General features: G+C 43.4%; 1 protein-coding gene across 1 annotated transcript; it reads left to right on the forward strand.

Annotated features, from left to right (window-relative positions):
- The first annotated feature begins 1,693 nt into the window (after window positions 1–1,693).
- LOC123049124 (uncharacterized) lies at window positions 1,694–5,083 on the forward strand. Its single transcript, XM_044472115.1, has 4 exons — window positions 1,694–2,863; window positions 2,961–4,021; window positions 4,109–4,256; window positions 4,343–5,083. Exons 1-2 carry the CDS (start codon window positions 2,156–2,158, stop codon window positions 3,237–3,239), a joined length of 987 nt encoding a protein of 328 aa, XP_044328050.1. The 5' UTR covers window positions 1,694–2,155; the 3' UTR covers window positions 3,240–4,021; window positions 4,109–4,256; window positions 4,343–5,083.
- The last annotated feature ends 9,731 nt before the right edge of the window (window positions 5,084–14,814 follow it).

The following is a 14,814-nucleotide window of genomic DNA, read 5'->3' on the forward strand; positions in this document are numbered from 1 at the left end:
CACCAGGCGTCATGTTTTTCCAAGCATGTATTTCATTTTTGTATAGTTGTTAACCCAGTAAACGACGCGTTTATGGTTGACTATTGCCACACATTTCCTTGAAATATCTTCCCATTCCTTGTAAAAGGCATGAGAATGCACTAAATAGCACAAGCATGGTTCTCCAGACCGTTCTTGTGCACCTTTTCATGCACCGATTGTTAGAATTTGAATTATGTGCATAATTAATGCCTAGAAAATGCACATAATCCCCTAAATATGGTAAATGAGTTCGAAAAAAGTCAAATTTGAACACGTTGCATTTGAGGCGTTATGTCGATCGTTGGAAAAAAACTGAATGACAAACTAGGACAGAAACTTGGATTCCCCCTCAATCTTGGTGATTTCTCTCTCGAAAGCATTGAACTTCCTCGGTGATGGTTCGATTTATGAAGGGCGTGCATGACGACATAAATCAAACCTTCTCAGCTTTTAACCAGGGCACGGTGAGGCCATACATGGCACCATGCCAGCCGTCATGTTTTTCAAGCACATATTTCATTGTTCTATAGTTGATAACCCAGTAAATGATGCATCTGTCGTTGACTATTGCCACGCATTCCATTTAAATCTCCACCCATTCCTTGTAAAAGGCTTGAGAAATTACTAAATACCACGAGTATGGTTTTTCCAGACCGTCATTGTCCATCCTTTCATGCACCAATTGTTTGAATTTGAATTACGTGCATTAATGCCTACAAAATGCACATAATCCCCTAAATATTGTAAATGAACTCGGAAAAGTGTCAAATTTGAATGCGGTGATTAGAAGGGTTTATGTTCATCGTAGAAAAAAAACTCATGGATGAAGGACAAAGGAAATTTGGATTCCCATTCAATCTCGGTGATTTACTATCGCACACGATTCATCTCCGGCGCCTCTGCGAACCGCGTGTGTTCACTCACACATGCAAAAGGAAAAGAAAACCCTTGCCCACTTCGTCCCCACTCACTCGCCGCGGACTCCTCCGCAACTCTACGCCCTAAGCTTGACGGCTGTTGGCGGCGGGCGTAGGTCGCGCTCCAAACGGCACCGGATTTCGCCTACACCGCTTTCCGCCGCCTATCTGCACCGACATTCTAGACTCTGATCGACTGGGGTTTTCTGCGGGATTGGGCCGGGGATTTTTCTCATGGAGAAGGTAATCAACTTAATTAGCGAAATATTCACTCATCTCTTATCGCAGTCCATCCGTCGCTGTTAATGAATCGGCGGAAATTGCCGTGGAATCATTTTTGTTCTAGCTGATTCGTGGCTGTTCATCATGTGTCCACGGTGCGAGCACAAATCGGGCAACTATGGTCGTGGCTAGTCAGAAACGAAGTTCTATCTCACCATTCCGGATGACTTCAGGGAGCGCTCGGTATGTTCAATCTCAACCTACCACGGTCGGCATGGCCTAAATTTGTGAACATATACCGTCTGTTGCTACATTATCTAAATATTTGCATCAAATCTTTGTTACATTATCTATTTTTAATTCTATATTTTTATACTTTGGTTTCATCTCTCTCTATATAAGATGGGTCTATTATGATAACACCCCCTTAAGACCTTATTCTGATAACAGCTAGTCTTATTCTCATAACACCCGCGAACTGAGCCACCCTAACGTCAACAAAAAGCCATCCCAGATCCAAATAACCCACCGACCCTCCACCTTCTACCACGTCGCCACCGGAGAAGCACCCCAGGTCGCCGCCGCCCCGTCCATCTTCTGCCGCGCTGCCCCGCCCCCGTCCACCTTCTGCCGCGCCGCCAGAGCACCACCCAGGCCGCCGCCGCGCCCCGCCCAACCCCCGTCCACCTTCTTCCAAAGCCGCCACCGGAGCACCACTCCCAGGCCGCTGTCGCGCGGCTCCCCGAGCCACCTTCCTCTCCGCGCTCGCCACCGCAAGCCACCCCCCCACCTTCCTCTCTACAGCCGGCCGCCGCGAGCCAGCGTCGCTCCGCCGCCTCCATCTCTGTGCGCGGCCGCGGCAAGCCAGCACCGCCGAACCACCTTCCTCTCCGCGCCTGGCCGCCGTGAGCAGGTGCCGCCCCGCCAGCTTCTTCTCCGCGCCCAACCGCCTTGAGGTGTGCGACCCCGACCACATCTTCACCGGCCACGGACCCATGGATCCCGTGTCGGATCCGAGTTCCTCCCTCCCTGAGCAACACCGCGCCCACCTGAATCGCCGAGGACGAGCTCTCTCCTCCTCGTGGCGGTCTCCGGCCAGGGCCTCATCTGCGCCATCCGTGGTGCTCCGGCGCCGCCCCACCTCATGCAGCTCGGTCGCGGCCCCCGTGCAGCTCGGCCGCGGCCCCCATCTTCGTGCAGGTTTGCCGGCCACCGCTTGCCTCTGCTGGCCTCCCTCGTCGTCAGCCATGACGCCGCAACCACCGGCCTCGAGCATCCTCTCCTCCCCATCGATTGTTTTTTGCTTTTTTTATATTTCACTTGGGCACATCGCTGCAGTTCTCTTGGGGCATCAGTGCGTTGCGGCTGGATGTCCAGTCCACCGGCGGTCGTTGCTTGCAGTCCGGTGGCACGAGGCTCGTGGTCGGATGTGCAGTGCAGTGCTATTCGCCCTTCCGCGCTGCAGTTCGCCGGCAGATGTGTTGACCATCCAAGATCAACTGCACCCCTCCCCCCACCGGCGCCATGCAGTCCAGTACGTGGGGGCACGCAGCACGCCCCACCGGCGCCGTGCAGTCCAAAGTGTGTGTGCAAGCAGCACGCCACCCATTCCCAAGCCCATCTCTCTCCCTCCTCACACACGCTCCAAGCGCTCTCTAGCTCACCAAGCTGCGGGAGGCCTTCGCCGGCCTCGGCCAGATCAGGTCGCTCGCTCCCTCCCATTGCTGCGTGTCTTTATCTGTACGTCTGTCTTGCCTGTTGGATCGCCTGCTTAATTTCTTGGTGTTGCGTCGCGTGCAGCGACAAGGAGAAGTCCGGATTCATCAGCCTCGTCTCCCGCTACCTCAGGTAATTTCTTTGTGCTGCATCAGAGACGGTTCTGCTCCCGTTCATCATCCATGGTGTCGATGTTGTCAGTGTAATCTCGCGACGGATGGGTTCTTTTCATCCTCTCCAGCTAGTTCTACGATGAGCAGCTGCTATCGCTCACTTTCCTCCCCCACAATGCAGTGTGGCAGGGCGGCGCTTGCAGTGCGGCACTCACGGCTGAGCAGCGAACCCACTGAACCTATCGAGTAGATGAGACCGACGAATCCCTGCAGAAAATGGAAGATCCCATCCATCATTTCTTGCATCTTTGCCATGTTTTTCTAGTGATTGCTCTGATGATCCGTTGTGCAAGATAGGCTGAAGACCCAGCCTTCTTCGGTACGACATCAACGGAGTACTCTTTGTGCTGAAACCATGCCTTTTTGTTGTTGTTGTTGTTGCGAAACACAAGTTTATTTTAGTATTAGAATCATTAGCAAGAATGTCTGGGAACTTGCTTTCAGTGAGATATAGGTTCTTTTTTCTAGGCAGAAACGGGAGTTACAGAAACCTACGAAATTAGTAGATTGCAATGCTCATTATCTCAGATCACAAGTTATCTTGTTTAGTTGCATATAAGGTGTTACTGGTAACGGATGCATAACTTTGATTTAGCTACTAAATATCTCATCATGTATTTGCTAGATTCAGTCCCAAAGTCCTGCATCGCATCAATGTTTCTTCCTACATATGTTCTGCTAGAAACATTAGGTTAAAAAAGAGTACTCTCGTTCAGAGTGACAACCACAAAAAACAGGTACATAGCAAGCAAACACATCAGATGTCTCAAGTGTAAATTCTCTATCAAATACTTGTTCAGAAGTCGCCACTATTACAGACAGTTCTGGTTCCAGTTCCCTACCACTGAGGAGAGCTTCATCCCTCGCATGCACAGCTCAAGATAATAGCACAGCAGAAAAACTATTCTGCTTGGTGTGCAGCAGACAGACTATTTTGCAAGAGGGCACGACTCACATGATCGACACGCTCAAGTAATCACCTATCTTTAAACCAAGGTAGCATAATTAATAACAATATGTGCCAACCAAAGAAAAGGCTGAAGTAACACACTGCAGCAGGGCGGCGCTTGCAGGGCGGCACTCACGGCCGAGCAGCGAACCCAGCTACCGACCAGAGGGAACCAAGGCCTCATCATTCACATATCTAGCTCTGACCAGGACAGCAAAGAGCGTGCTGTGGCCAAGATCAATTTTCTCAGCCTCACGGGTTTGTGATCCTCTCCTGCGTGCACCTCATCCAGCACTGGCTCTACTACTATGTGGCATCTGCCTTATGTTTGCTTCTTGTGTCAGACTATGTGGACCCCAAGCAGAAGACCGGCAGGGGAGCGGCCGCTCTGTCGAGCAGCAACAAGTCCATGTATACCTTGATGAATGTCGTGCAAGCGCTGAATAGCAACCACAGCTTTGTGCCATACAGGCAGAGCAAAGTTACTCGTATTCTGCAAGACTCTTTGTGCAAGACGAGCGGGGCTGTGGTGATTCCTTCTTGGTAAGCCATACTCACCATCTTCATCTAGTGTGGTGTTGTTTTGCTCATTGCAAGAGGCACGAAAGAGGTTAATTTGTATAACAGCACCTTCTAGTGCGGTGCTCACGGCCGTGCGTGTTAGCCGGCGTGGCCGCTACGGTTGGCCGCGCCAGCCACTCCCCGGGCACCGGGGACCTGATTGCTTTCTTTCTTTTTTGGTTGAGGGGAGTTCCACAAAATTTAGTTTGCGGCAGCGTGGTTCGACACAGAGTGAAGTTTGTTGGCGCGGGCGGCGTTTTGTTCTTTTATTTGTATAGAAAAAAATTTCATCTCTCTCGTCAGGCACAAGTAGCCTATTTTATTTGGAATATGTAGTTCAGGGGCATGGTCACTCCTGGTCTCCACCGACCTCTCAGGTTGCCATTGGCCATTTTGGCTGACTTTGCAGGTGTAGTATGCCCCTGAGGTGTGATCTAGTGCAGCACTGTTCGTCTGGTGACAGTGTTGATTTTGTGTGTATGTTGTGTGTGTTTTTGTGTAAAAAGAAAGAAAAGATATATATGTTTTGAAGCTCACTTTGTTCTCTCGCTTGGTTCACTATAAACTCCTCCGTGGTTCACTATATCAATGCAACACAAATAAAAGGCAATGCCGTTCACTTTGATATACGTCGAAGTTCACTTGCCCTTGTCTCTGCGGTCCACTCGTTCGTAAAAAATGTTGAAAAAAGACAACAAAAACTCGTGTGAGAAAATTTACGCCCGACCAAAGAAATCATGAAGTTCACTTGACTGTCCAATGCAGTGCGGTTTTCGGTCCGAAGCAGTGCATTCTTCTGTCTGATGAAGTACAGACGAAGATTTGGGTGTCGCTTTACGCCCGACTAAAGAAATCATGAAGTTCACTTGACTGTTCGATGCAGTGCGTTCTTCTGTCTGATGACGTACACACGGAGATTTGGGTGTGTCGCAAAAACAGAGTGTCCGCGTTTCGGTATTTTGTGTCGCGAAAAACAATGTGGTTCACTCACCTCATCCTCGAAGTGCGGAAGAATTTCTAAAATTAAAAAGAAAACAAAAAATGTGTGGTTCATTTTGCAGTACGTTTGGTCTCGGATGTGGTTCACTTTTGTGAGTGATGCTGTTCACTTATCCCCAACATGAAAATGCAAAAAAATTAGCGAAATAACAAGATGGTAATGCGGTTCACTTTGATATATGTCGCAGCTCACTTGCCCTGGTCTTTGCGGTCCACTCTAGTTCATAAAAGAAAGTTGAAAAAAGACAACAAAACCAAAACTCGTTTTGTCCCACAAAAAAAATCATGCAGTGCACTTGTCGGTCTGATGAAGTGCGGTTTTTAGTCTGAAAGCAGTGCGGTTTTCTGTCTGATGCAGTACATACGACGATTTTGGGTCGCGAAAAAATAGTGTTCGCATTTTGTTGAAAATCAAAATTGCTCTTAAATCGTAAGGAATTGGAGATAGTGTTCTACATGAAAAAGTTGCGTCTTGTCAATATCTATCCAACGGCGTATAATTTGAATCATTTCGACAAGCGGTTTGTAAAAATTTCGTGAAAAAGGCCGCTGCCTCTCGTCATCAGCCGCATGATTTTCAAAATTAACTAAAACCATAAGGAATCTCAAAAACATTTCAACATATAAAAGTTGCGCCTCGTCCGTAGCTCTCCAACGGCGTCTCATACGCTTCGTTTGGACAAACGGGTCAAAAACTGGAGCGAAAATAGTACCGAAAATTAGGAAAAAAATCGAAAAAACACAATTCCGTGATTTACTAAATTTAAAACTGCTCTTAAAACGTAAGGAATTAGAGAAAATAATATATATGAAAAAGATGCGCCTTGACGATATTTTTCCAAAGGTGTATCACTTGCTTCATTCCGGCAAGCAGTTTAGAAAAAAAAAATGAAAAAACGCTCGCTGCCACTCGTCGTGCGTCGCGCCGTTTTTGAAACTGCTCTTAAACCATGATTAATCTCGAAAAGTGTTCAACATGGCGAAATTGCGCATAATCCATAGCTTCACAACAGTATATTACACGCGTCGTTCCGATAAACGATTAAAAAACTAGAGCAAAAAGGTATCAAAAAACACCGCGTGCAGTTTTTTCGACACGAGCTTCACTAATCTCTGTATTGCAGTATACTCGCGTTAAGTATGCAGTGCGGAAGTGTTATCAAAATAGTTATTCTGCTAATATTAGCAGAATAGACCGGCTGTATATATATATATAATGTTTCCTACAAGCAGTGGTAGTTACCACCACTTCCGTTTTGTATGTTGTATGTAGTTTCTGTCAAAACCGAGAGTATGTACGTGTAGTATGTAGTATATAACAATGATTAGCTAGTATATATACTAAGTTTTAGGTAGTATGTACCACTTTTGGAGTATGCTTTTTTTATGTATAAATATGTACGTATTTCACAAATATAACAAAAATTATGGGCTCATATGCAATTTTTTCATGTAACTTGCTTTGAAATATCTTAGATATAGTATATGAACATATTTAAAATAATAGAATAGTATATATAGTACCACATGGTAGTATATGAGACATGTGGGGTAACTACCACCGGGTGGTAGGATGAATTTTCATCTTGCTCTATTATTTCAATATATCTAATTTACGATCTTAATTTTCATTTCAAGCAGTACATCCCTTACTTTGGAAGAACAGGAGTAGAAGGAAATCTTGGGCTTTACTTTGCTGATGACTCCCAGGATGTCATATTGACAATGCAACATGGATTTACAATGACGGTTAGCGTAAAACTTGATAAAGATGGTCACTCCTATTTTAATGCGGACCTTTGGAGAAAAAAATGTTTAAGTGTTATGAACTGAAAGCTGGTAATAAAATTCTAGTGCGTGCACCACAGCCTGGTCTAATTAACATGGATGTTTACTTCCCCAACGTCATCAGCCGATCAATGTCTGATCGAGGTTAGTGTCCTTTCAACTTTCTCCTTGCTGTCATATTACTATTTAAGCAACCAATTGATCACCATTTAAGCAACCAATTGTGATATCATATCCTGACTTCGTTCCTAGGCAGTAACAAATTCTATTTACCAATTTATGCGCACTATATATTCTTCAGCCATGTTCTGAATAAATAATACCTTTCCACCTTTTAAGCAGGATATGTTGGATGCATAGTGAACGATCTGTATGTTACTAAGCGTACCAAATTTCACTGGAAGGACTTGAAGCATGTCATAAACTTTGTTGATAATCTGACAGAGATAGTACAACGTATGAACGCTGGATTTTGGATGGGACTAATTAGACCTGTGGTGCACATACTGAATAAGACCAATCGTGTGCACAAAACGCTAGTAAAAAGCCTTATTTTAATGTTGATGCTCATAAACTATATATATCTTCAACGACATGTTACAATTGTTTTTTATTCTACATGTCAACAGAAATTGCCCCCTGTAGCAGTTCCTGGATCGATTTCCCGGCGTGGTCGAATTACACTTGTGCCTGCTAATAACGCCAAAGTGATTGCAAGGTACTGCATTTCCCGCAGAAATGGAACCATTCAAATTAACAAGTTCTCGCTTCTCGTGGAAATGCATCCATATTGTAAAATTGGAGACACTGTTCTACTCATGATCTACCAAGGCACAAGAGGGCTCTTCCTTTTTCATTGACGAGATGCCGAGTCGCCGTGGTCAAGCTGCTTCCAGTGGATAGTTGTGGTTGTTGGCCCTCAGCCTTTTAAAATGTGCTAGCTGTTACTATATATGTTAAGTATGTAGATATGGACCATATGGTTTTTGGCCCTTAGCCTCTTAAAATGTGATAGTTGTTACTATGTTAAGTATGTAGATATGGACCATATGGTTCTCAAAACCATGTTACGAAGATCCTCCTTTTGTCGAATAGTGTAACCACTATATATATGTTACTCAAATGCTGTTACCCAAGTTCATAAATTTTCATGAATAGTATTAGTATCGTACACAGTTCATTGAGTTTAAGCGTGAGCCCGATGACCAGAAGGCATTTGCATATTAACTATTCGTATTGCAAATTCACACACATGTTAACATAAGAAAACGTATGTGTAACATACTAATCATTGCACACGAGTACTCGCCGACGCATCGTGTGCGATACTCCGCCACCGCAAGCAACTAGTTTGCATTTTTCAAAGTTTTTTGTACACACAGAATCGCACACGAAGTAACTGCATTGACCGTCTGTGTTGTAATTTCTCATCGGAAACAGTTCATCCGAGTCAGCTGTTTGCCATGTATCACACACATCTTGTTTACACGACTCGTTTGTGTTATTTTGGCTCATCGCAAATAGTTCATCCATGTGAATTGTATGCCGCATATCACACACATCTTGTTAAGTTGAACCGTTTCTGTTGTATTCCCTAATCGAAAATAGTTCGTCCGAGTTAACCGTATGCCGTATATCGCACACACATTGATAAGGCTGACTGTTTCTGTTGTTCTACCTCATCGCAAACAGTTCGAATGGATTAACCGTGTGTCCTGCATCACACACACATTGTTATAGCTGTCCGTTTCTGTTGTTCTGCCTCATCGCAGACAGTTTGAATGGATTAACCGTGTGTCCTGCATCGCACACGCAACTAAAATCTGAACCGTGTTTGATGGCTCTGCCATTGCAAACGTTTTGCACCTTTTTTGACGTTTTTTTACACCACCGTTTGCGATTATTGCATCGCACGTAGTTTCGGCAAAGGGTCTCTGATCGTAGTGTCGCGTTAGCAGTATCCTGAAGTAGTGTAGGTTAAACATATTTACACAAACAGAACAAGTCGAGTTCATACCGGTTTCTCTCTACCACGGCCAGTTCATCGAATATCGTCATTATTGCCTTTCACTTGCACGACTGAACGATATGAAAATAATAATAGTGCAAGAGTGTCGTGGACTAAGCTGGAATCTACAAACATTTTATTCAACAGGAGAAGACGAGGTAAAATTTGCTCTTTATTAGATCAACAGTTATTCATATGAGAGCCACTCAACATTTTCATCGTGGTCTTCTCCTCGATACAACTCGAATAAAAAGAAAAGAAATTCAGAGAAACACACTGAAATATATTTGGAGTTTTTGGTTTTCTTGAACAAGCAAGTAAAATGGAAAAGCAGAAACGAGAAAAACTATTTACACGGGAAAGCTCCCAACAAGCAAAAGAAGAACAAGGAAATCTTTTGGGTTTTGTTTTTAATATTACTACTAAGCATGCATAGAAAGTAAACTAGCTACAATTAATTTTTTTGGTTTTTCTAAAGTTTTTCAAACACAAGAAGAAAGCAAGAAAAATAAATCTAAGCATGGATGATACAATGGAAAAGTGTGAACATCGACAAATGAAATAAGCGTACATGAATGTAATGTCGGTGGAAACACGTACTCCCCCAAGCTTAGGCTTTTGGCCTAACTTGGTAGTCGATCAGTAGCCTGGATAGTAGTCGGCGTGGTAGCTCACGGAGGCTCTTGGTGCGGATGCCTCAGCCTACCGTGCTGCCTCCACTGATGCGTTGTGAGCTCGGGCCTTGCTCTCAAGAACAAAATATCTTCCTTTGCTGTGATAGTCAAAAAGAGCAGGCGCAGGCAAATATGTGTGCACAACAGATGTTTGGTTAAACAATAGATTGTAAGTGAAGTTATCAATCTTTCCTTTAAGGATCTTATGATCTCTAAAGGTGTTAAAATCTAAATACTGCATGGGTAGGATACGATCAAAGGGCAAAGGTGAAACACCCAACCCTCATGCTAAACGCATGGCATATATTCCACCATAGAAATAGCCACTGTTAGCGTTGTGCTGAAGTCTGTGTGCAACAATGGTTCCAAGGTTATAATTCCTTTCACCGGTGAGAGCGGTGCGTATGAGGCTCAAGTCTGGAGCACAAAGTGTACTACTGTCTTGCTTGCCTACTATACATTTCCCGTTAAATAATGCAAAGTACTGAATTGCGGGAAAATGAATGCTCTTTATTCTACCTTGTGTCACTCCCCTCGTCTCACCACAACAAAGACTAGTTAAGAATGATTGGTACTCAGCACTTGGCGGTTCGTCAAGCGAACCCCAGAACGGGAGTTTGCAGTGGTAAGCAAAATTCTCTAGTGAGATGGTAAATGGATTATCATAAAGCAGAAAAGACACCCTAGACTCACGGGGATGGAATTTAAATCCTTTGACAAATGATTCAGTGAGAATGTGGTGTTGTTCGCACTTATCTGAAATGTAGGGACCGAGACCGGCATTGTGAACATATTGCTCAAATTTCTCCTTAATGCCCACACGCATCATATACTCATCGCAAGGCCATAAGCATGTTTTGGTGGCGGCATCTCATGTGGAAGTTTCACTTGGTTCAACATAAGACCGGCGAGCGGAGCTGTCACTAGAAGATGCCCTCGAGGATCGCCTCCTCGAAGAACTCCTTCCAAAAAGGTTCATCGTGTTCACGTACAATTTTCTGAAAATTATTGAGTGACAAAAAATTATCAACAAAACTTTTCAAAATTGATAGCAACTACTCATAGGGATACATAGAGGCCATAGCAAGCATTCAAACTACTTAGAACTCTAAGAATTCAACATGCAAGCTCATCTACAGCAGCACCAAGAGTAGCTAACTATTCAAAATATAAACCACTAAAACAAAAACTAATTGGACAAACGGTGGAGTCACATACCAAGCAACAATCCCCCGAAACAATTTCGGAAACGGAGCTTCGAGCAAAGAGATATAAATCCGCGGGTTTGAGAGCAAGAACACGGGAGAGAGAGAGAGAGCAATGGAGAATTTTTTTCTTGAGGTGAGTGATGATGTGGTGTGAAGAGATAAGTGAGGGGGCCCACGTGGGGACCATAACCCACCAGGGCGCGCCTGGGGGTCCTGGCGCGCCTAGGTGGGTTGTGCCCACCTGGTGCACCTCCCTCTGATGTTATTTGCACCAGAAATTCAGAAAAAGATCGTATTAAATTTTCAGGGCATTCTGAGAACTTTTTATTTTTGGGTCATTTTTCTATTGCACGGGAAATTCAGAAAGCAGACAAAACATGTCATTTTATTTTATTTAACTAATAAAAACAGAAAACAAAAGGTAGGGATAGAAGGTAGTGCTTACTAAATTCATCAACTTCATACCGCTAAAAAATGATCCATTAATAAGGTTGATCAAGTCTTATTAACAACCACTTTCGATTAGCATGAAACCGAAGAACTTTCGTAAATCACTAAGTTACCTCAACGGGGATATGAATGTCCCCAACAATAAGCATTTCATATTTGTTTTTGACAGTAGGTAGAAGTATTTGAAAACTTCCAATAGTGATTGTCAGAGATTTTTCAATAACATTAATACCATTCACATGGAATTGTTTCTTTGGAAAGTGCACCGTGCGCTCATTACCATTGATATGAAAGGTGACCTTGCTTTTATTGCAATCAATAACAACCCCTATAGTATTCAAGAAGGGTCTACCCAATATAATCGACATGTTGTCGTCCTCGGGCATCTCAAGTATAACAAAGTCAGTCAAAATGGTAACATTAGCAACAACAACGGGCACATCCTCACAGATACCGATAGGTATGGCAGTTGATTTGTCATCCAGTTGCAAAGATATTTCAGTAGGTGTGAGTTTATTCAAATCAAGTCTTTTATGTAAAGAGAAAGGCATAACACTAACACCAGCTCCTAAATCACACAAAGCTGTTTTCACATAATTCTTTTTGATAGAGCAAGGTATAGTTGGTATTCCCAGATCTCCAAGTTTTTTGGGTACTCCATCCTTAAAAGTATAATTAGTAAGCATAGTGGAGATTTCAGCTTCCGGTATTTTTCTCTTATTGGTGATGATGTCTTTCATATACTTTGCATAAGGAGGCATCTTCAAGATATCAGCCAAGCGGGTACGCAAAAAGACTGGCCTCAGCATTTCAGCAAAGCGTTCAAATTCTTCATCATCTTTCTTTTTAGTTGACTTGGATGGAAAAGGCATAGGTGTTTGAACCCATGGTTCTCTTTCTTTACCGTGTTTTCTAGCAATGAAGTCTCTTTTGTCATACCTTTTATTCTTAGGTTGTGGGTTATCAAGATCAACAGGTGGTTCTATCTCAACATCATTGTCTGGATCTTTATTATTATTTGGTTGGGAGTCTTCATGAACATCATTATTATATTTTTCATTATTAGAAGGTGAGTGTTCATTACCATACTGAGTTTCAGCATCAGAGATAGAAGTTTCATTATCATTATCAGGAGGTTTTTCTATTTCCGGTTCACTAGAAGTATGCAAAGTCCTATCATTTTTCTTTTTCTTTTTGTTTCTAGAAGGACTAGGTGCATCAGTGTTAACTCTTTATGAATCTTGTTAAATTCTTTTTGGGTGTGATGACCCACAAGTATAGGGGATCTATCATAGTCCTTTCGATAAGTAAGAGTGTTGAACCCAATGAGGAGTAGAAGGAAATGATAAGCGGTTTTCAGTAAGGTATTCTCTGCAAGCACTGAAATTATCGGTAACAGATAGTTTTGTGATAAGGTACTTTGTAACGGGTAACAAGTAACAAAAGTAAATAAGGTGCACCAAGATATACCAATCCTTTTTGTAGCAAAGGACAAGCTTGGACAAACTCTTATATAGAGAAAACGCTCCCGAGGACACATGGGAATTATCGTCAAGCTAGTTTTCATCACGCTCATATGATTTGCGTTCGTTACTTTGATAATTTGGTATGTGGGTGGACCGGTGCTTGGGTGCTGTCCTTTCTTGGACAAGCATCCCACTTATGATTAACCCCTATTGCAAGCATCCGCAACTACAAGAGAAGTATTAAGGTAAACCTAACCATAACATGAAACATATGGATCCAAATCAGCCCCTTACGAAGCAACTCATAAACTAGGGTTTAAGCTTCTGTCACTCTAGCAACCCATCATCTACTTATTACCTCCCAATGCCTTCCTCTAGGCCCAAACAATGGTGAAGTGTCATGTAGTCGACGTTCACATAACACCACCAGAGGAAAGACAACATACATCTCATCAAAATATCGAACGAATACCAAATTCACATGACTACTTATAGCAAGACTTCTCCCATGTCCTCAGGAACAAACGTAACTACTCACAAATCATATTCATGTTCATAATCAGAGGGGTATTAATATGCATTAAGGATCTGAACATATGATCTTCCACCAAATAAACCAACTAGCATCAACTACAAGGAGTAATCAACACTACTAGCAACCCACAGGTACCAATCCGAGGCTTTGGGACAAAGATTGGATACAAGAGATGAACTAGGGTTTTAGAGGAGATGGTTCTGGTGAAGATGTTGATGGAGATTGACCCCCTCCCGATGAGAGGATCATTGGTGATGACGGTGGTGATGATTTCCCCCTCCTGGAGGGAAGTTTCCCCGGCAGAACAGCTCTGCGGGAGCCCTAGATTGGTTCCGCCTCGTGGCAGCGGAGTTTCTTCCCGAAAGCTTGCTTATGATTTTTTCCAGGGTAAAAGACTTCATATAGCAGAAGATGGGCACCGGAGGCCTGCCAGGGGGCCCACGAGGCAGGTGGAGCGCCCAGGAGGGTAGGGCGCGCCCCCACCCTCGTGGCCAGGGTGTGGGCCCCCTCTGGTGGATTCTTTCGCCAATATTTTTATTAATTCCAAAACTTGCCTCCGTGAAGTTTGAGGACTTTTGGAGCTGTGCAGAATAGGTCTCTAATATTTGCTCCTTTTCCAGCCCAGAATTCCAGCTGCCGGCGTTCTCCCTCTTCATGTAAACCTTGTAAAATAAGAGAGAATAGGCATAAGTATTGTGACATAACGTGTAATAATAGCCCATAATGCAATAAATATCGATATAAAAGCATGATGCAAAATGGACGTATCAACTCCCCCAAGCTTAGACCGCGCTTGTCCTCAAGCGGAAGCCGATAACGAAAAATATGTCCACATGTTTAGAGATAGAGGTGTCGATAAAATAAAATCCGGACATGAGGGCATCATGATAATTCTTATAACAGCAACATATATGGATATTGTCATATGATCTCTTATGCTCAAGTAATAATCTATTCACAATGTAAAGTATGAATCAGAAACTTCATTGAGAACCAACAAACTATAATCTCGGTCATTGAAGCAATTGCAATTTATCATAACATCGGAAAGAGTCAATATAAGAGCTTTTCAGCAAGTCCACATACTCAACTATCATATAGTCTTTCACAATTGCTAACACTCACGC

Source organism: Triticum aestivum, chromosome 2D (assembly GCF_018294505.1).
Source record: "Triticum aestivum cultivar Chinese Spring chromosome 2D, IWGSC CS RefSeq v2.1, whole genome shotgun sequence".
Taxonomy (NCBI): Eukaryota; Viridiplantae; Streptophyta; class Magnoliopsida; order Poales; family Poaceae; genus Triticum; species Triticum aestivum.

Excerpts from the sequence above, each read along its gene's own strand:
- LOC123049124 (XM_044472115.1), top strand. The coding sequence starts at position 2,156 with ATGGATCCCGTGTCGGATCCGAGTTCCTCCCTCCCTGAGCAACACCGC. Across the intron at positions 2,864-2,960 it reads GCCGGCCTCGGCCAGATCAG|CGACAAGGAGAAGTCCGGAT; the intron begins GTCGCTCGCTCC and ends CGTCGCGTGCAG.